The sequence below is a fragment of the Saccostrea cucullata genome, unplaced genomic scaffold (genome assembly GCF_032062105.1).
Source record: "Saccostrea cucullata isolate Sc308-1 unplaced genomic scaffold, CSIRO_AGI_Scuc_v1 ctg937, whole genome shotgun sequence".
NCBI classification, from domain to species: domain Eukaryota; kingdom Metazoa; phylum Mollusca; class Bivalvia; order Ostreida; family Ostreidae; genus Saccostrea; species Saccostrea cuccullata.
Genome location: NW_026927959.1, coordinates 83,017 through 103,257, shown reverse-complemented (window position 1 = coordinate 103,257; position 20,241 = coordinate 83,017). Strand labels below are relative to the sequence as shown.

The following is a 20,241-nucleotide window of genomic DNA, read 5'->3' as shown; positions in this document are numbered from 1 at the left end:
AAATGCAAGAATGATAAATAAGCAATCACAAAATACTAAAACTGTTTGTTTTTGTTTAACGTCCTTCACATTTCACTCATATCATGAGACACAATGCACCACTTTCCGGCGGAGCTGCAAATTTTGACCTATTTGTAACACTCAAGGCCATCGAGAAGTGAACAATATATTTTGTGCCAGCATCTACTTCGACAATGGACCTCGGTTTAAACGGTCTTATTCGAGGTACTGGCCTGGAGGCCATAAATCCTAGACGAGCTCACTTTTGATCTCAGTCTCACTTTTTCCAAAGGAATTAATAGTGGAAAAGTGAGGCTGAGATCAAAAGTGAGCTCGTCCAAGTTTTATGGCCCCCCAGGCCAGGTCCCCGCGTCCCACAGTAGGATTCGAAAACGCGACTTAAGAATCATCTCGGAGCCTTAATCCGGGACTCTCGAGCATTACATGAAAATTATTCATATATATGGAATGAGATAAAATGTAACGAAGTTTAGTTGAAGGACCTTAAGTTTTTGCAGTTTCAAATATGTAGAATGTTTCCTTACTGCTCTCTTAAGAAAATTATAATGAAATACCATGGTGCCCGGTTTTTTTTTTCCAACGGGATACAAGGTGGGCTATCTGTTGAACGGGTGCGCCAAATACAACTAAACCTACATTTTGCTCGTGTTGACATTTCTTCTGGATTGATTTTCAGATCCATTATAGTCACAGTCCTTTCCAACATGACGTACATTTATTTTTTCTTGGTGTGGAACGCTAACATCTTGTATATTGTTGGGTGCGGGAGATGAAGTCATAGAACAGTTAGAAACATTGACTGCATCTGGGATATAGATTTCAATTTCTGAAATGGCCCGATCGCTTTCAGGGTTTTTCTGACCACAAATGACTATCAAGCGATATAGTAGCAACAACATTACCAGAGCGTTTTTAGCGGTAAAGAAAATAATAGCATAGTTTACAAGATGGTATGTGATTATAACAAATAATCTGATCGTCAAGAATGGACCATCTTGCATACACATTGTTACCATGGTGCTCCAGACTTCACTCGAAACACATTTCTCACAGCCTCCCTTTCGTCTTCGTTTTGAAGTGCTTGGGCCAGTTTCTTCATCGGTGTCATGAAGCGCAACGCGGGGTTTATTAGAATTCTTGGTCGCAGTTAACACGAAACAAAACTGCACTAGGCTGATGGTCCAGATAATCAATATGGCGTAGGTCAGTTCGAGGTTTTTACGAACAACATCTTCATCAAATAAGGTGAAGAACTCTGTGATATCTGAGGCTATTCCAATGAAGACAAACAAAAGCTGGGAAAGTTCATTTCTCGAAATTGTTCCTCGCGGTAAAAGCCATCTTCCAACGATCATAAAATAAAGTAGAAATTGCTCTATCAACAAAACCCAAGTGTCTGCAGGTAACGAAATAGGAATGGAAACCTAAAATGTGTATATAAGTTATGGATTCATTTGCTATGTAAACTATGTGCAATTTAATAAGATCAGACCTATAAAATTAACTTACACCAGGATAGATTTCGGCTAAAGATTCCGTTGCCGTAGCGTTGTTTACTCCTTGCTTGACAGCCACATAACGCTCTCGTCTGTCCAACTCCAAAAGCCAGATAGAAGGAAGAGTTCCTCCGAGGTAGAAAAAGAAACACGGACAAAACCTTTAACAAAAAAAAACAAGCAAATTCAAAGAATTGTGGTCCCCCGCTTTCGGTGTCTTTTTGGGTGAGATGTCATTTTTTATGACATTTTGTGTCTAGTATGAACGCCCCATCATAAGTCATCTATTTAGAAATTATTACTGAACTCCAAGGTCAAGGTCAAAGGGTTAACGTTCTTGGTATCTAATGAAAAGTCTTCTCAGAAGGGTTACATATGTGAAGTATGAAAGCCCCTAGCCCTTACCATTCAAAAGTTATGGTCAAGGTTAAAGTTTTCTCATAAGTACAAAAAATCTCCAAGGTCAAGGTCAAAAGGTCAAGGTTGTTGGTATCAAATGAAAGGTCTTGCCACAAAGAATACATATGTGAAATACGAAAGTCCTGGTATCTACTGTTCAAAAGTTGTGGCCAAGATCAATGTTTTTCAAAAGTAGGCCAAACTTCAAGGGGCAAAGTTCTTGGTATTCAATGAAAGGTCTTCTCACACGAATTATATATATGAAGTATGAAAGCCCTAGCCCTTACCATTCAAAAGTTATGGTCAAAGTTAAAGTTTTTTCATAAGTAAGGAAATCTCCATGGTCAAGGTCAAGAGGTCACGGTTGTTGGTATCCAATAAAAGGTCTTGCTACAAAAAATACATATGTGAAATATGAATATGATACCATTCAGAAGTTATGGCCAAAGTAAAAGTTTGGATTTTTCGTGTAAAAGTGGATCAAACTCCAAGGTCAAGGTCAAAAGGTCAAATTTGGTGGTACCCGAAGAAAGGTCTTGTCACAAGAAATACACATATGAAATACGAAAGTCATAGCTCCACTAAATCAAAAGTTATGGGCAAGGTTAAAGTTTTTGTGACGGACGGACAGACAGACAGACTGACGGACAGACGAATGAGATTTAATGTCCCCTCGCTTTCGCGAAAGCGGGGGACAAAAATCAAACACAATAACGTGAAATCGTGAGACACTTGACTGGTTCCAAAAGAAGTTGTCAACTTGAACGTTTATGTATATCCAGGAAACTTAAATGTTAAATTTTGATTCATCAATACAACTAGATATTAATTTATTTATTTTAGTGATATTTGGAGTTCAATTCTTGGAAATACATTGTACTTTCGGCATAAAATTGTTCGAATCATTCGATTGTCACTACTGTAAGCAATGCCCTGTGCCCCCAGTAATCTCGCGAGATTTAGAGCTTTCTCGACTCACCCGCAAAAGAGCGGTAGTAAGTTAGATAACTGCGAGGTATGTAATGGCCTAACGAATAGTATAAAAAAGTTGGTCAGCATTTAACTTAATCTGTAAGATATAAACCCTGAATGCAAGTGATAAAGGGTACTTAGTACATAGCTGCATAAGTAGGGAAAGTTGACGATTGAAAGGTTAAAACATCACGTTTACCATAAAGCTTTGTTGTAAAATTACCATTAACGTCTTTTTTCTAGAAAAATATCCAAATAAGACGCAGATTTCAGACTCTGTGGTATCATTTATTTCAAGCTCACCTGGATAGACAATTGTTAATTGTTAGTTGTTAACCATCGATATACCTTAATGTCGAGTTAAAGGCAGTAGGAAGTGTTTTCTTCTCTTCACGTATAAGATTGTGAACAAATTATGCTTGATATCAATACAAAAATAGGTCTGTAAATAACGGGGCAAAATTGGTACCCATGGGAATTCCATTAAATTGTTGGAAAACTAAAAGCCATGCGTGTATAATGTCAATCAGAAACTCAAGCATCTTCTTGATATTAACCTAAGAGTACTTATGTGTACAATGTTTGAAGGATAGATAGATTTAATTGTCGATTATTTATAAACAAATTCTTTATTAACAAGGAATAACATAGACAGTTTGAAATATAATTTATGTAGTAATACCTAAGTCCTAGTCATCGTTAGTTAGAAAAGGTACATATAGAAAATGTAGACAAACTTCGAATTTCGTGGAGGAACGTCATAGGGATTTACACTGTAGGTATAAAATTTTAGACAAAGTTGAGAGCATGGAACAGACTATAAACTACTCCAGACTTTGTTACATCCTTTATATATTAATTTAAAGGCTCTGTGTCAAATAAGGAAAATGTATATAACAATTATTCTATGAGATATTCAACAAACAACACTATTATTATCTTAGTTTACTGAAGCACCAAACACTGGAAACATCATGGATAATGGACCAGGTATCTTTTATAAACTAATTCTTAAATTTCAAAAATCGATGAATATATTTGTACTTCCAAAATTAACTATACTTTGTAAATGATTGTTTGAAATTGCCTAAAATGTTTAGCACAATGCATAACTACTGCCCATACTCAGAACTTCTGGTCATGGTAGAACATCCTTTTTCATTATTGAATGAAATATTTGCATTCCTAATGCATTCAATAATTGATTCTTTTTCTGGATTTGAAAAACGCATTAGCAATTTGTTTCGGTTAAAACGTTAAGGTTGTATTTATGTACTTAAGCATAATCCGGACGGTCGATGTCGTCCGGCAAGACATAATGGTGTTTGTGTATAGAATACGGGTCATTCACAATTGTCCCATTTTTATAAATATCGTATTGTGGCATGTCAAAGGTAGCCGTCTCCCCAAAAAAATTCATTGGTTGGATTAAAAATCCACGTGTCGCTCCAGTTGTCATGGGGAAATCTTCAGCACTTGGGAGGTGAAGAAAGTGTACGGAGATCCACGTGACCAGGTCAGAGTTGACGATGTCTTCGTCATCAAGAAAACTTTCTAAATTATGAATTGGGTCATGGAGTCTTTGTTTGTCGTATTGAAAAGAGTCAATGAACTGTTCATCATCATGGTGTTTTGACACCGCTAAGTTGTATTTCATATGAGGAAGAGCAATAAGCGCTGGATGATCCGGAGGAAGCACTTCCTGATACTCTTGAGTGTGTTCGATTTTCACGCCAAGAAAGTTCCCCCATTTATTTTGCTTATTCTCGTTAATTATCGACCAAACTACTGGTTTAGATTCTACCACTAAACCTTTTTCTTTACTTAATGTTTCATACTCTAAATATCTTGTAAATTTGGAGGTAACACCGGGTATATCTGACGATCTTCTGTTCGTCTGACTTCTAATGGCCTCTGATATCGTCCCTCCTCTCCAATGTATCTTTTCAAATGTATTAGTACGCCCAGCTACGTCAATATCGACCTTAAATGCAAAGAGATGATCGTGGATACTTCCCATTGAATGCTCTGCAACTCTGTTGCCAAATTGGGTCCTTGATTTTTTAGAGCCAACCGTGTCATCATCTTTAAACCAGAAAGCCGTATACAAACTCCCATAGGCAGTTGCGTACGTCCATATCTTTCCGTCAAGATGAAACTGGAAGTCAATCATATAATCATAGTTCCCAAGCCCTAGTGGGATGCGGATATTAAGATAGTTATCGTTCATGCCGCTGTTAATACGCCCATTATGCCGCCACAATGGGCGTTGTCCATCAGCTTCGAACACACAGATGCCTTCTCTAAGGGAGGGAATTTGTCTTCCTTCACTAAATGTTGTAACATTCAGTATAGTAGCGTGCTCAGGACAGTCAAGACTCTGAATGATATTCGGAAAACTACCCAGACGAAATATCATGTCGCTCAAAACTGTCAAAGTTGAACCTGCTCCAGGGTTCAAGGACGAGTAGAGAAGGGTTATGTCGTTTAACGAATTCTCGTAAACTATTCGTTCTCCTTTGTAGCGAATGTTGAAAATAGATGGTCCGTGATAGTTGTTCATCGATAGTTCTAATGACCAACCCATCCACTCAACAAGATAATCTGTCACTTTATATCTTGGTCCCTGTGGTTCGACAGTCTTTGGAGGTCTTTTCGACGCATTTTTACGCAGTGGTTGGTTACTTTTCTTGCTATAATCTCGAGAAGTTTTAATATGATCAATATATCCTTTAGGCAAAGTAAATAATGTAAGACTCCCATTATTATATGCATCCAACAGTTCATCCACACTTACAAAGGGGCCTTGGCGGAAGAAGAATATGTCATGAACTTTCCATTCCTCCCAGTCGAGACTTGCATGGGATACGGTCGCAGAAATAGGGAGAATATCGGAGGTGGAAAGTCTTCCAGGAATACCAAGGAACACAACAGACTTTCGTCCTTTCTGAGAACTCACCGAGGAAACAAAGACGCGTAAACTTTTATCATTATGGTGTACAGCGCTCACTGAACCACCATCGAAACATTTCATAAACAGATCATTCAATTTCGAAAATTCCAATGACGCCACACTTTGGACTGTTAACGCTTCCTGGGAGCTGCGAGGTCGACGCTCGTGGTTGGTAACAATACGTAAAACTTTGTGTGTCATTTTTGGCTGTCGTAATGGTCCTATCTGATATTCAACGAAATATGGAGGAACTTCCTGTGCCTTGTCCACGTAAACTCTTGCGTATCTCCCAGGGTAAGGTCCATTTTCGTCCAGATAAGACAGCACCGCTTCCTTACTCGGAATCATAACGGAAAGGCTTATTATTTTGTTCCTTTTCAAAAATGGTATTAATAATTTTGCTTTAGGGTGATACTTTTTTGTGATATTTGTCTCTAGACAATAGTCTAGAATAGATTTCATTTCATCCATTGAAAGTGGGGAGAATACCGACGGTGGATCCCTCCGTCCAAGGAGAGGGTAGGGGTGACTATAGGATGCCGTGTCATCCCTCTCGGTGTGGATTACACGTCCTACGAAATACCCTGCCCCCAGTCCTACGACCAGAGACAGGAATATGGCTAACGTATATCGCCATGTCCGGGAGAAACAACTTTCATCGTGAAATGTAACTGCTGGTAAATTATTCGAATCCCTGTCTCTCTGATTTTCTGAAACACCATTCCTTTAAAATAAGGATATTTGAATAGTAAATTTTCAGGCTGATTTAGAGAAATGTTTACAACGTATTTATGGAGACCTACCTTTTCATGCTTGGTATATCTTGTCAACAAACACTCCGAGTGATGCAAATTGACGGAAATGCAAAACTACCCACGGCGGTCTACCTCATTATACATAGAATATTTGATTAAACTTGGGGTAGAATACTACATATCTACGTGCTAGGTAAAATTAACAGACATATTGACTACCTCAATCTTTGTTCATTCTGAACTCAGGACTTCTTTAATCTGTTTAGATTTAAGAGATCCAGAAGATAAAATTGTTTTGATAATATGACTTGCCGCTTTCTTTTAAGGAATTAAAACCCTTACTCTACCTGTTCGGGTGTTAAGAATTGATCAATAAAAGCACCTTTTATGAAAAATGATTGAATACATCCAAATGTTTCTAGTGTTCATATATTTTTATGACAAAATACCTTTATTTTGATGCTGTGAAATATTGATTGTATATTGTTTGAGCCGAGTCGGCAATTTTTTGGCCATATTTCGGCGGACAATTAGTTTAAATAAGGTTTTTGAAAGTTTTTGGTTTCTCTGGCGGCCCCCAATGAGCCTACTTTTTCGAACTTCAGGAAAACGATCTTTTACGTGCCAAGTGGGTTGTCATCATAGACACGGGACACCATTTAACGTCCCGTCCGACGGACTTACATATTTTTTTTAAAAATATGTAAACTGTTAAAAATATTGTATAAACTGTTAATAAAATAAATTGATATATGTACATGTAGTTCTCATTAAAATTATTTTCATACATGTAATTCTATTCAAATTTTACAATAATAATCCGTCTTGTAGATATTGTAAAATTTTATAAACATGAGCATTTGTAAAAAGTTCATACATTGTTTTCACATTTCCAAAAAGTCTACTTCGAATAGGTGTAAAATCGGAATATTCTAAAAGTATGTAATTTATAGTTATCGGACAGTCACAGGCTATACATTCTGGTTGTGACTCCCGATTCAATAAATATTCATGTGTAATTTTTGAATGACCAATACGTATTCCTGATATAATTACTTCGTTTTGACATTTCAGACCGAAGTCAGATGATTTGTTAACTTTGTTTACAATAGCATAAAGCTTACTTTCATCACAACAATTCCAATAAATTTGCCACAGAGAATCAACATAAATTTTATCTAGATATTTCGGTGTAAGGAATTTTGAATAAAGTATTTTCATGCTGAAGTGCAGCTTTTGCAGCACTGTCAGCATTAGTGTTTCCAGGGATGCCGACATGACCCGGAATCCAACAAAAGTTTACTGTTTTACCTTGTTGCGCCAAATGATAACATTGAATTAATATATCTAAAAATGTAAGGTTGATCAATATTCTTATTTTGTATAGATTGTAAGCGAGAGAGCGAGTCCGAAAATATTGTGAATATTTTTTCACTAGAAGATATTATACAATGTATATTCAAATGGAAGTTGAATGGCTTTTGCTTCTGCGGTAAAGATTGTTGTTTCATTTGGAAGCCGTGTAGAAAAAAAACACTGCCTTCCATTACAGCAGCTGATGCAACTTTTTTTTATCCTTTGAATCATCTGTATATATCTCGACTGTTGAACCATTAGAATGTTTTATTTAGGCATATTTTTGTTTAAAAACAAGAGAATTTGTGTCGATTTCTTAAATTCAGTTAACGATAAATCTACAGTTGGATTCATTAATTTCCGTGGTGGTATTTTCGAGAAATTAGTATGCTTTATAATATCCAAAGGTAAATCAGAATATCGGATGTTTTTTAGATCTTAGACCAAGATGTTTTACACATGATTTTCTGATGATAGAAGTCTTCGTTCTGCGGATGAAAAACACAATTATAAGCAGGATTATTAACATTTGCTTTAAATTTCAAAATATACTGTAAGGTAAGTTTAATTCTTCATTCTTCTTAAGTCGAGTGGCGCTTCGTTTGCCTCAACATATAGACTGTTTTTTAAGGAGAAGTTCGAAAAGCTCCCATGCACAGTCGAAGGCCTTGATGTGTATTGCATCAAGAGCATTAACGTACGAAGTTCTTGCAGAGCCATATACAATACAGCCATAATCTAACTTGGATCTTACTAAAGAGTGATAGTTTTAAAAGAGTATTTTAGACTACATTGTAACACCCATTGTGTTCATTTTTCTTTAATTTGATTTAGACCCTAAGCGTACTTTAAAATGTCTATCATTCAAGAAATTCTTGATAAAATTAGGTAAATGTCCTTTAAGACCCATAGTGTAAAGGTCTTCTAAAATGCCATGTCTCCATGTAGTATCATATGCTTTTTCTAAATCAAAAAACACAGATATAACATGCTCTTTTTTAATAAAAGCATCTCGAATATAGGTTTCCAGTCTCACTAACTGGTCAATAGTACTGCGGTTTTTCCTAAAACCACATTGAATATTAGTTAAAATGTTATTAGTTTCAAGAAACCATATAAGTCGTTCATTTATCATCCTTTCCATGGTTTTACACAAACAACTTGTTAACGCAATAGGACGGTAATTATTTGGATCTGTGTGATCCTTACCAGGCTTTGGGATGGGAATTATTGTAGCTTCGGTCCAGGAAGGTGGAAAAACACCCTGCTCCCAAATCGTATTGAAAATTTGGACCTTTACCTTTAATTTTTCTAATTGCATTCCAGACCTTATTAATAGGAGTATGAGAATTAAGGCTGGAAATGAATCTTTTCCAAGATTTTCGTTTATTAAAGTTAATAGTTCTGCGAGCTTTTGCTCTAAATATACGAAAATTGCTTAAATTTGCTGATGTTGGTATTCGATTAAATTGTCTCTCTGCCTTTTTGCGAGCTTTAATAGCATCGTTGCATTCTTCGGTAAACCATGGTTTTTTAATTTTAGAGGACTTTGTCGAGGTTTTAGGTATACATTTATTTGCAGTAGTTAATAGGATTTCAGTAAATTTTTTGATAGGATCCGGATTGTTCTCGAACGTTTTGGACGAAATATTTTGTAAGCATAAGTTTTCAAATTGTATCCAATCAGCCTTGTTTAGCTTCCAGTTTTGAATAGAAATATTTTCAATGGATACATCTAGTTTAATGATAATTGGGAAGTGATCACTTCCACATAAATCGTCATGTACTGACCAACTAAAATCCAAGAGTAAAGAAGGGTCTACTAAAGTAATATCTATTGAAGAATATGGACCATTACCCGGATGCAGATAGGTGCTAGAACCATCATTTAGTATACAAAGATTATGATGTGATATTGCATCCTCAATTATCTTTCCTTTATCTGTTATTTTATCGCTGCCCCATAATGGATTATGGGCATTAAAGTCACCCACAACCATAAATGGAGCTGGAAGTTGTTGTATTAACTTTGTAAGTTCTAAAGCTTGTAAATGATAGTTTGGAGGAACATATACAGAACAAAGGGTTATTGTTTTTTCAAGTGAAAGGCGTACAGCTACTGCCTAAAGATTTGTTTTTAAATCTAGTTGGCTATGAATGTATTTATTGTTAATTGCTAAAGAGGAACCACCAGATGCTCTTTCAGTTTGAGCATAGAAGTTATACATACTGTAATTTTTAATACTAATTTTATCTGTTTCTTTTAAGTGTGTTTCTTGTAAACATATAGCTACTGGGTTATGGTCCTGAATAAGTAATGATAATTCATTAAAGTTGACTTTAAAACCTCGACAATTCCATTGTATAATACTAGGATGATTCATTTTTTATGAGTAATGGGGGATATCCTCCCTTTACTTTTGGGGGGTGACGCACTTCGGACTCGCGAGGAGGGACATGGTGTAACGTCCATCTCCTCGAAGACCCCAAATTTATTGTGGAGAGTGACGGCCGCCTTAGGTAACCGATCACTCTGCTGTTTTGAGTTGTTCTTGGAGGGAGATCTGTTTTTTCTCCCCGATGATGATAATTTGCTCCAGGCTGCTGGCTGTGATGTAGCCACAGCTACGGTTTTTGGAGCAGCAGGAACTGCAGGACCTGCAGAAGCAGGCAATGAAGTGTTTTTACCCTTGTCTTGAGATGACAGGGGCGTTTGACATGATGAAGTCTGCTGAAGAAAGTCTTTCTCAGAGACTTGTGTGGACATGTCCTTCAAAGAGGACGATTTAACAACAGTTGCAAAAGTTAAATTTGGTTTTGGACTACTATATATGTTTACCAACTTTTTGGCCTCTGGATAAGGTATCCTTTTTTCAGCTTTGACCCTTTGTATTTCTTTTTCTTTTTTCCACATAGAGCATTGTTTGGAGGAAGCCATATGCCCGCCCTTGCAATTTTTGCATTTGGGGTCGTTATGGCAACCTTTACCATCATGCCCCTCCTCACCACACCTGAAGCATGTTTCAGAACTTTTACAATTGGATTGTCCGTGTCCAAACCTCTGACATTTAAAACAACGCAGAGGATTTGGAACGAACATTTCGACTTTCATATTGTAAAGCCCGACTTTAATACTTGTGGGTAATATTGGTATGCCAAAGGTCAGAAGGTAGGTATTTGTTGGTTCTATGTTATCATTACGCTTTTTGGTAAACCTTTTCACAGAGACCACTCCCTGGGATTCCAACTCCGATTGGATTTCCTGTTCAGGAATGTCATCCAGGTCGTGATCCCTGTCGAAAAGGATACCTTTGCTCTGATTTAATCCACTGTGGATTTTACCAACAACAGGAATATTGGCAAGCATTTTCAAATCTAACAAAGAAGTTGAGTGTTGTTTTTTGGTTACTTCAATAAGTAGAGCACCGGATCTCAACTTTTTAACAGATTTTGGAGTACCGATGATTCCTTGAATACCCTTTTGAATGACGAATGGCGATACCTTTGTTAAAGGCTTCGTATGTTGGTCTGATAGTTGTGCTTCAAGTGTGATGAAGCGGGGCCAGTGTTCCACGATAGAATTCAGTTGTTCATCGTTTAGAGTAATATCGAAACCTGCTGGATAGCAACGTTTTTTTGAGAGAGCCATGATTGTAATAGAAAGGATTCAGAATCCTTGCTCCCCGCCCGCCTCGGAGCGCCAACAAGGGCGATATCCAGTCAAACGGTCATCCAGTAAGACTGATACCAAGAGGATACAAAGAAACTATACTCAGACATGATATGCCTGATTGACCCTTAGCCACCGCTTAATATATAAATATCGACATGGAAACGTCGGCGTATTGGAAATTGCAAAGAATTTCACAGAAATTTCTATTTTTAGTAACCATGGCAACACCGTTCATCGAAATCAAAAACTGATACACAGAATTATGTATCTTAGTGTAGTCTACTTGTGTGCCAAGTTATACTGAAATCAGACCAAAACTGTAGGAGGAGTAGCATTTTGAAAGAATTTCACAGAAATTTCTATTTTTAGTAACCATGGCAACACCGTTCATCGAAATCAAAAACTGATACACGGAATTATGTATCTTAGTGTATTCTACTTCTGTGCCAAGTTATACTGAAATCAGACCAAAACTGTAAGAGGAGTAGCATTTTGAAAGAATTTCACAGAAATTTCTATTTTTAGTAACCACGGCAACACCGTTCATCGAAATCAAAAACCGATACACAGAATTATGTATCTTAGTGTAGTCTACTTGTGTTCCAAGTTATATTGAAATTAGACCAAAACTGTAGGAGGAGTAGCATTTTGAAAAATTGTTTACAGACAGACGGACAGACGGACGGACGCCGGACGCATTACTATCGCATAAGCTCTTCTGGTCTCTGACCAGTAGAGCTAAAAATGACATCTCACCCAAAAAGACACCGAAAGCGGGGGACCACAATTCTTTGAATTTGCTTGTTCACGACAATTTGAAGAGATTTACAACCTTACAGTAATTAGATCCACAATTAGAGTATCAATTAAATGCAGTAAGAAGTTATAGGCCCATCCATGTTATGTTAACCATAATTGTGTATTCCATTCTAAACAATATTTAAAGTTTATGGTTGTATTAAGAGCAATTGATAAAATATTATAGATAAATGCAGATCTTTTTGTGTTTTCGCTGTTTCAGGGTTTATGGTCTAAAATCGTCATCATGTATTTATATTAGGTGCTATATAAAATATTTGTTTATCAGTTACTTACCATTTATATTCCATTCCCTTTCTCTTTATGATGGTTATCAATGCTTCAATGATGAATGCAACATCCGCAACTGCAAGCAACCACAACCATGTATTGTTTGAAATACTTACTGCTCTCCAAACAGCCAAAATACTGTGCACTAGCAACACGACCCGCACTAAGAACGCTTTTACAATATTTATAAATAACATAGTAAAATAAGTCCAAACGACTCTAGTGAAATATACCGATGTCTATTTCATTCAAAGGGAATCTGGATAATACTATCCCAAATGGATGAACTGCATTCTTTCACGTCTAAAATGCACCCATTGTATTTGCAAATCACAACTAATATTTGTTCAAGTGCAGTTAACGAGATAATTTCAGTTTTCTATCCATCATTTATCGTTCACAGAAACAACTGGGAGGAAAAAATAATAGAGGTCGCAAGTAGTTAATGAGTTTAAGGTGGTTCGGTTAATATTTAATGTGTGTTCGTGTGACGCGGGCAAGAGAACCCCTGATGACGCTCTTCAGTTAAAAAAGATTGGGAAAGACTGTCGATTTTTGTATGGTAAATACATCACATAAAACACCATGTCAACATTCATTTTGCCTGTGGAGGAATTAATTATTGGCATCTAGAATTTCTAATTAAACGGATCGAAAATACACTTAAATCTAATTATCACAAACCAGCATAGATTTTCTAATCTGCCTGCACTTAACGTGAGTAAGTAAACAAACAGCAGGTTCCACTGGGAAGGCGACGATCGGTTTAAAACAAAGAAATGCTCATTATAAAAATGTTGTACAAAGATATAATTAACAGAATATATCCTTACCCCATTTCTCTTTAATTTTAATATTTGATTAGCTAATAATTATGTGTAAACAGTTAAACTCATGACTTGTATAGTCTATATTTTAAAGTTATGCATATGAAACACATGAATTAGTAATAAATTCTTAATTTATCTTGGTTTATTCACCCGATTGCCTATAAAAGTTATTTAGCGGTCACACAGTTTAATAAATAAAAAAAAAAACCCAAAGAAAATAGAGATGACATCGATCGTTCTTCTGCCCCTTACCTTTGTAATGCATATATATAGTGCCTTTGTATTATTTGAAAGCATAATTATTAATTTTTGGGAATTAATATTTTATAAAGGACTCACTGACTAGTTAGTAATGTATTCCAGAGCATCAACGATAATGGGAAACATGGGGTAATTATAAAATATCCCGTGTTTCACACTATCGTTGATGTCCCTGGTATACTATACTGACTAGACTGATTCCTTATATTTCCATTTCATTGTGAAATAAAATTGTAGATTTAGCAAAATGTAGACATAGATTTAAACTACACAAGGACTCGCAGGCCAATTTCAATAGTCTTAATTCACTCATTGACGTCAAACACAAAGGCAGTCGCATGAGATTTACAAGCATATTTGGCCTCCTTAGCGTCAGATACAGAGACAGATGCGCACGCACGAGATTTGAATGCATGTTAGGCCTCCTGAGCTCCTGACCTATCGATCTGCCTAATTAACATTCCGGTAAAATTATGAAGAAATCAACTTCGATAATTTTCAAAGAATTATTACAGAGAAAAATATTAGAAATGGAAATATAACATGTACGAAAAATAAACTTTTATATCTAAATATCAATTATTGACTAATATTTCCATTTCTATATGTTTTCTCTGTGATAAATCTTGAAAAGGTAGTAGTATTGATTTCTTGATAATTCTACCGGAATGTAAATTAGGCAAATCGAAAGCTCAGGAGCTAAGGAACGCTTCGTATGCATGTAAAGCTTTCACATACAAACTTGATTCTATGGAACAAACATTTAAAAATGTAGGAAGGACTTGCAGTACATAGATAACTCGACAACTTGAACTGAACACTTCATTCAACGACAATTTAGTTCTAGCTTTTAAAATATACAACTAGTCTTCACTGGCATTAGTTTTGTGTACAAGAGCTCGCAAAATAATTTGATAGACAGCAATCCAAGTACAGCCTGATAAAGGCCTATCACAACTTTTTCCAGGGGGGGGGGGGGATCTCCGAAAAAAAAGCGTCCTACAGAGCTGTGCTACACATGTACCATCGGATCTATTTTCCAACGATAGATTTCTTCCGTATAAATTCAGAAAAGATGCCAAGACCCAGCCGTATTGAGTTACATGTATCAAATTAGGCCGATTTTTAAAAATGACAAAACTAGGCCAATCGGAGATGAAGAAAATTCAGTAGGTGTCAAAATCTGCCCAACTGCCAAATCTATAACAATATGCCAGACCTGTATATATCTAAGTACATGTATATGTAAATAAAAATTCGTGTGCACCTGTAGTCTATAATGCACAACAAGGCATTAAAATGTGCCCTCTGTGCAATATTTTTTACTTTTCTGTAAAATTTCTTCTTTTATAGACAGTCTATATTCATGGTACATTTATTGTCCTGGTAATTATACTCTGCAAAATGTCATTCTGAAGTATGAATAAAGTGAAGCTTCTTTACGTGGAGACCGGTCTTTCTGGTGAGACCGTTCAATTAAACCGATATTCCGTGTCGCAGTACATTGTAGGTGCTGGCACGAAAAAGATCCCTCCCTGCTCAATGGCCCTCAGTGCCGAATATAGTCTATTTTTTCGCATGTTTAAGTTATTTTCTTTCTGATTCGTAACATTGTGTTTTTTTCTGATGGCAAGTGAAATATTTTATCGATTAAAATCAAAAATTGAGCTTTAAACTTTTTTTTTTCCATCTTTTGACATTTCAACCTGTTGTTCTTTGAAACTGGGATATTTTGAAATTTTAAAGGACTTGGTAATTCAGAGTGTAACAGAAATTCTATAACAAGAGGCCTATGGACCACATCGCTCACCTGAGCACATGGGCCAGTTAAAAAACAAATCAGCTCAGTATTGAAAAGTTTACTTATTGGGGGAGGGGGGATATGAATTTTTCATTACTTGAGAATGTCACTATATCATTAAAGCATACATGTATAACTTTGCCACACTTGAAAGATTTTTCCAACTTATTTCTTGATCTCCCATTGTGACCCCTCGCTAACATCCCCGAACCTTATTTGTATAAATTTAAATTTTTACTACTTGCAGATGCTTACATGTCAGTTTGACTAAACAAAACTTTCTGTTCTGGAGAAGATTTTTTTCCTACATGTATAAATTCGTATTTCTTCTGCAAAACTTTGATCCCCTCATTGTGGCCATACCCTAACCTCACGGGACATATAAAAACCTGAATCTAAACCACCTGAGGATGCTTCCATTAAATCCATTTTAAAAAAATACTTAAAGCATGGATTTGGTGTTCTCCGTAAAATTTTACAGATACTGATTTTAGGATATATTCCTAATGTATGTAAAAATTGATACCACATTGTGTCCCCGCACTACCCCCAAGAAATCCAATAGGAACAATCTTGAACCTACACTACCTGAGGATGCTTCCATATAAATATCATCAATCATGCCATGGCCTTGCTGTTCTTGAGAACAACGTCTTTTCCTATATAATTCTATATAAAGATTTGAATGCCCATTATGGCCCCGGCCTACACCAGGGGTCATGATATGAACAAACTTCAATTAACTCTTCACTGAGAACGTCTCCATATCAGTATCACCAGTCATATAGCTTTGCTGATCTAGAGAAGATTTTAAAAAGATTTTTGCTACGTATTTTCATGTAAAACTTTAAGCCATTATGGTCCAGCCCTATCCTCGGGGGTCATGATTTGAAACAAGAGGCCCACGGGCCTTATAGGTCACCTGAGTATCATGTAACAACTTTCCAGCGATTGTATTTGGTTCGTGTTTTAATCCAAAAGCCATGAAATTCACAAATTTGAAGGAGGCACCATTGCTTATCAAAGGGCATATTTCAAAGCATTAATTTATTTTTACAAATGTACCCCCCCCCCCCCCCCCCACCCCCCCCGGTACCCCTGACCCAGCGACCCTGAAATTATCTATTTTGAAAGAGGACTCTTTCTTCATTATAAGGCCAGCATTTTTTTTTATGGTTAGTTTAGAACTTGAGAATAAAAAAGTCCCGAAGGAGAAGGAAATAAAAAAAAAATTTTGATAAATCAATTATTAACGTTTGTACATTCTTTTTTTATGCTATTCAAATAGGCTCCTTACCACTGGACACATAATGCTTTAAAACAAATAGGAAAGTAGAACATTTAATTGCTTATTTCATCATCTGCCAGTTTTGGCCAGTTATATAAATTTTGTGATATTGGTCAAAATCTATTTTTAAAAAATCAATTCTGTAAAGGTCTTTCAATAGATCTTCATTTTTAGCTCTACTGGTCAGAGACCAGAAGAGCTTATGCGATGGTAATGCATCCGGCGTCCGTCCGTCTGTTCGTCTGTCTGTAAACACTTTTTCAAAACGCTACTCCTCCTACAGTTTTGGTATGATTTCAATATTACTTGGCACACAAGTAGACTACACTAAGATACATAATTCTGTGTATCAGTTAATGATTTCGACGAACGGTGTTGACGTTGTTACTAAAAATAGAAATTTCTGTGAAATTCTTTCAAAATGCTACTCCTCCTACAGTTTTGGTATGATTTCAATATAACTTGGCACACAGGTAGACTGCACTAAGATACATAATTCTGTATATCGGTTTTTGATTTCGACGAACGGTGTTGGCGTTGTTACTAAAAATAGAAATTTCTGTGAAATTCTTTCAAAATGCTACTCTTCCTACAGTTTTGGTCTGATTTCAATATAACTTGGCATATAAGTAGACTACACTAAGATACATAATTCTGTGTATCAGTTAATGATTTCGACGAACGGTGTTGGCGTTGTTACTAAAAATAGAAATTTCTGTGAAATTCTTTCAAAATGCTACTCTTCCTACAGTTTTGGTCTGATTTCAATATAACCTGGCACACAAGTAGACTACACTAAGATACATAATTCTATGTATCGGTTTTTGATTTCGACGAACGGTGTTGGCGTTGTTACTACAAATAGAAATTTCTGTGAAATTCTTTCAAAATGCTATTCCTCCTATAATTTTGGTTTGATTTCAGTATAACTTGGCACACAAGTAGACTACACTAAGATACATAATTCTGTGTATCGGTTTTTGATTTCGACGAACGGTGTTGGCGTTGTTACTAAAAATAGAAATTTCTGTAAAATTCTTTCAAAATGCTACTCCTCCTACAGTTTTGGTCTGATTTCAATATAACTTGGCACACAGGTAGACTACACTAAGATACATAATTCTGTATATCGGTTTTGGATTTTGACGAACGATGTTGGCGTTGTTACTAAAAATAGAAATTTCTGTAAAATTCTTTCAAAATGCTACTCCTCCTACAGTTTTGGTCTGATTTCAATATAACTTGGCATATAAGTAGACTACAAAAAGATACATAATTCTGTGTATCGGTTTTTGATTTCGACGAACGGTGTTGGCGTTGTTACTAAAAATAGAAATTTCTGTGAAATTCTTTCAAAATGCTATTCCTCCTACAATTTTGGTCTGATTTCAATATAACTTGGCACACAAGTAGACTACACTAAGATACATAATTCTTTGTATCGGTTTTTGATTTCGACGAACGGTGTTGGCGTTGTTACTAAAAATAGAAATTTCTGTGAAATTCTTTCAAAATGCTACTCCTCCTACAGTTTTGGTCTGATTTCAATATAACTTGGCACACAAGTAGACTACACTAAGATACATAATTCTGTGTATCGGTTTTTTATTTCGACGAACGGTGTTGGCGTTGTTACTAAAAATAGAAATTTCTGTAAAATTCTTTCAAAATGCTACTCCTCCTACAGTTTTTGTCTGATTTCAATATAACTTGGCACACAAGTAGACTACACTAAGATACATAATTCTGTATATCGGTTTTTGATTTTGACGAACGATGTTGGCGTTGTTACTAAAAATAGAAATTTCTGTAAAATTCTTTCAAAATGCTACTCCTCCTACAGTTTTGGTCTGATTTCAATATAACTTGGCACAAGGGTATACTACACTAAGATACATAATTCTGTGTATCGGTTTTTGATTTTGACGAACGGTGTTGGCATTGTTACTAAAAATAGAAATTTCTGTAAAATTCTTTCAAAATGCTACTCCTCCTACAGTTTTGGTCTGATTTCAATATAACTTGGCACACAAGTAGACTACAGTAAGGTACACAATTCTTCATATCCGTTTTTGACTTCAATGAACATTATTACCTTGCTTAATAAAGATAGCAATTTCTGTTACTCTCAAAATGCTACTTCAAATACAGTTTTAGTCTGATTATAATATAATGTGGCATGCAAGTAGACTACACTAAGAACATAAAGAGACTTATTCAAGGATCATAATTCTCTTTTTTGCTAGTGTAAAGTTTCAATTCCCAACTGCTTAAGTACTTTCCTCTTCCTTTGCTATAAGTACAAACCAGTAGAGCTTCAGTCTCGAAAGAGACTTCTGGTTTTAATATGTGTTAGGTGAATGTGTAGACATTGTTCTAAAATTTACTTGACGCCTAAAATTATAATTCCTATCATAAAACAGACAGGGAGTATTGGGGAGTAGGGTGAACATTTTTTCAATTAAGTGTAAAATAATTTTTCTGGCTGATACAAATTATACTACATGCCTGTATATATTTGTATATTCTTGCCTTTTAATAGTTGATTTTTTTTTATTTCTTCGGGTTATTGTTTATTTCTTCCTCAAATGGACTTAACTTCTCCCATAGTTTTATTCATTACATCTGATGCATAAGCAACCCTTTTCTGAAGAATGATGCTTAGACTCTAAGCTATAACAGAGACCTAAACAATGTCGCTGGCAATATGCAATAGCTACCACGGGCAGTTTAAAACCTGGGGGAGGAAAATAATTTACAGACAGATACTTTAGAAACGAAAACAAAATTATCTCACCAGAATGTCATTGTGCAACAAAGTCGTCAGTATTTTATTTGACCTTTGAACGGGTGAAACGTTTTGAATGGCAATCGTATCGATGAATTTTACACTAAACCAAGCTTTCTTCTTAGATCTAGCTTTATTTACCCTCCGTTTCATCTTAAAACCGGAAGTGCAAGTTCGTAAATTTGAAATCTCGATCCCGACTCAAATTTGACATCGGAAAGAATTTTTTTTTTCTGAAAATTCAAAACCTTGAGCGGAGGGTTTGTAAAACTAAAAATAAAATAAATCCTGGCCTTAAATATGTAATTAGGTCATTAGTATATTAACCAGGAGGAAAGGATAAGATGTTCAAAGAATTCATGCATTTCACTATATAATCATTAGAGCCCCACCCTAAAACAAAAACCCCTGACCCTGGGGCCATAAAATTCACAATTTTGGTAGAGGCACTCTTGCTCATCATAACTATGTACTTAGTTAGTTTATTTAATACCCAGGAGCAGAGAAGAAGATTTTCAAAGAATTCATGTATTTTCACTATATAATCAATAGTGCCCCG

At 35.8% G+C, this 20,241-nt stretch overlaps 3 protein-coding genes across 3 annotated transcripts in view; all 3 read right to left on the bottom strand.

Moving 5' to 3' along the window:
• LOC134276000 (uncharacterized) overlaps positions 1–20,241 on the bottom strand; it is a 226,467-nt gene that overhangs the window by 149,205 nt on the left and 57,021 nt on the right. The gene's annotated exons all lie outside the window — the stretch shown is intronic.
• LOC134275977 (transmembrane protein 26-like) lies at positions 613–12,911 on the bottom strand. Its single transcript, XM_062758254.1, has 3 exons — positions 12,721–12,911; positions 1,531–1,678; positions 613–1,445 (listed from the first exon to the last, which is right to left on the bottom strand). The coding sequence occupies exons 1-3, from the start codon at positions 12,909–12,911 to the stop codon at positions 654–656; spliced, it is 1,131 nt and encodes a 376-aa protein (XP_062614238.1). The 3' UTR covers positions 613–653.
• On the bottom strand, positions 3,982–6,733 carry LOC134275987 (membrane primary amine oxidase-like). Its single transcript, XM_062758261.1, has 2 exons — positions 6,729–6,733; positions 3,982–6,565 (listed from the first exon to the last, which is right to left on the bottom strand). The coding sequence occupies exons 1-2, from the start codon at positions 6,731–6,733 to the stop codon at positions 4,165–4,167; spliced, it is 2,406 nt and encodes an 801-aa protein (XP_062614245.1). The 3' UTR covers positions 3,982–4,164.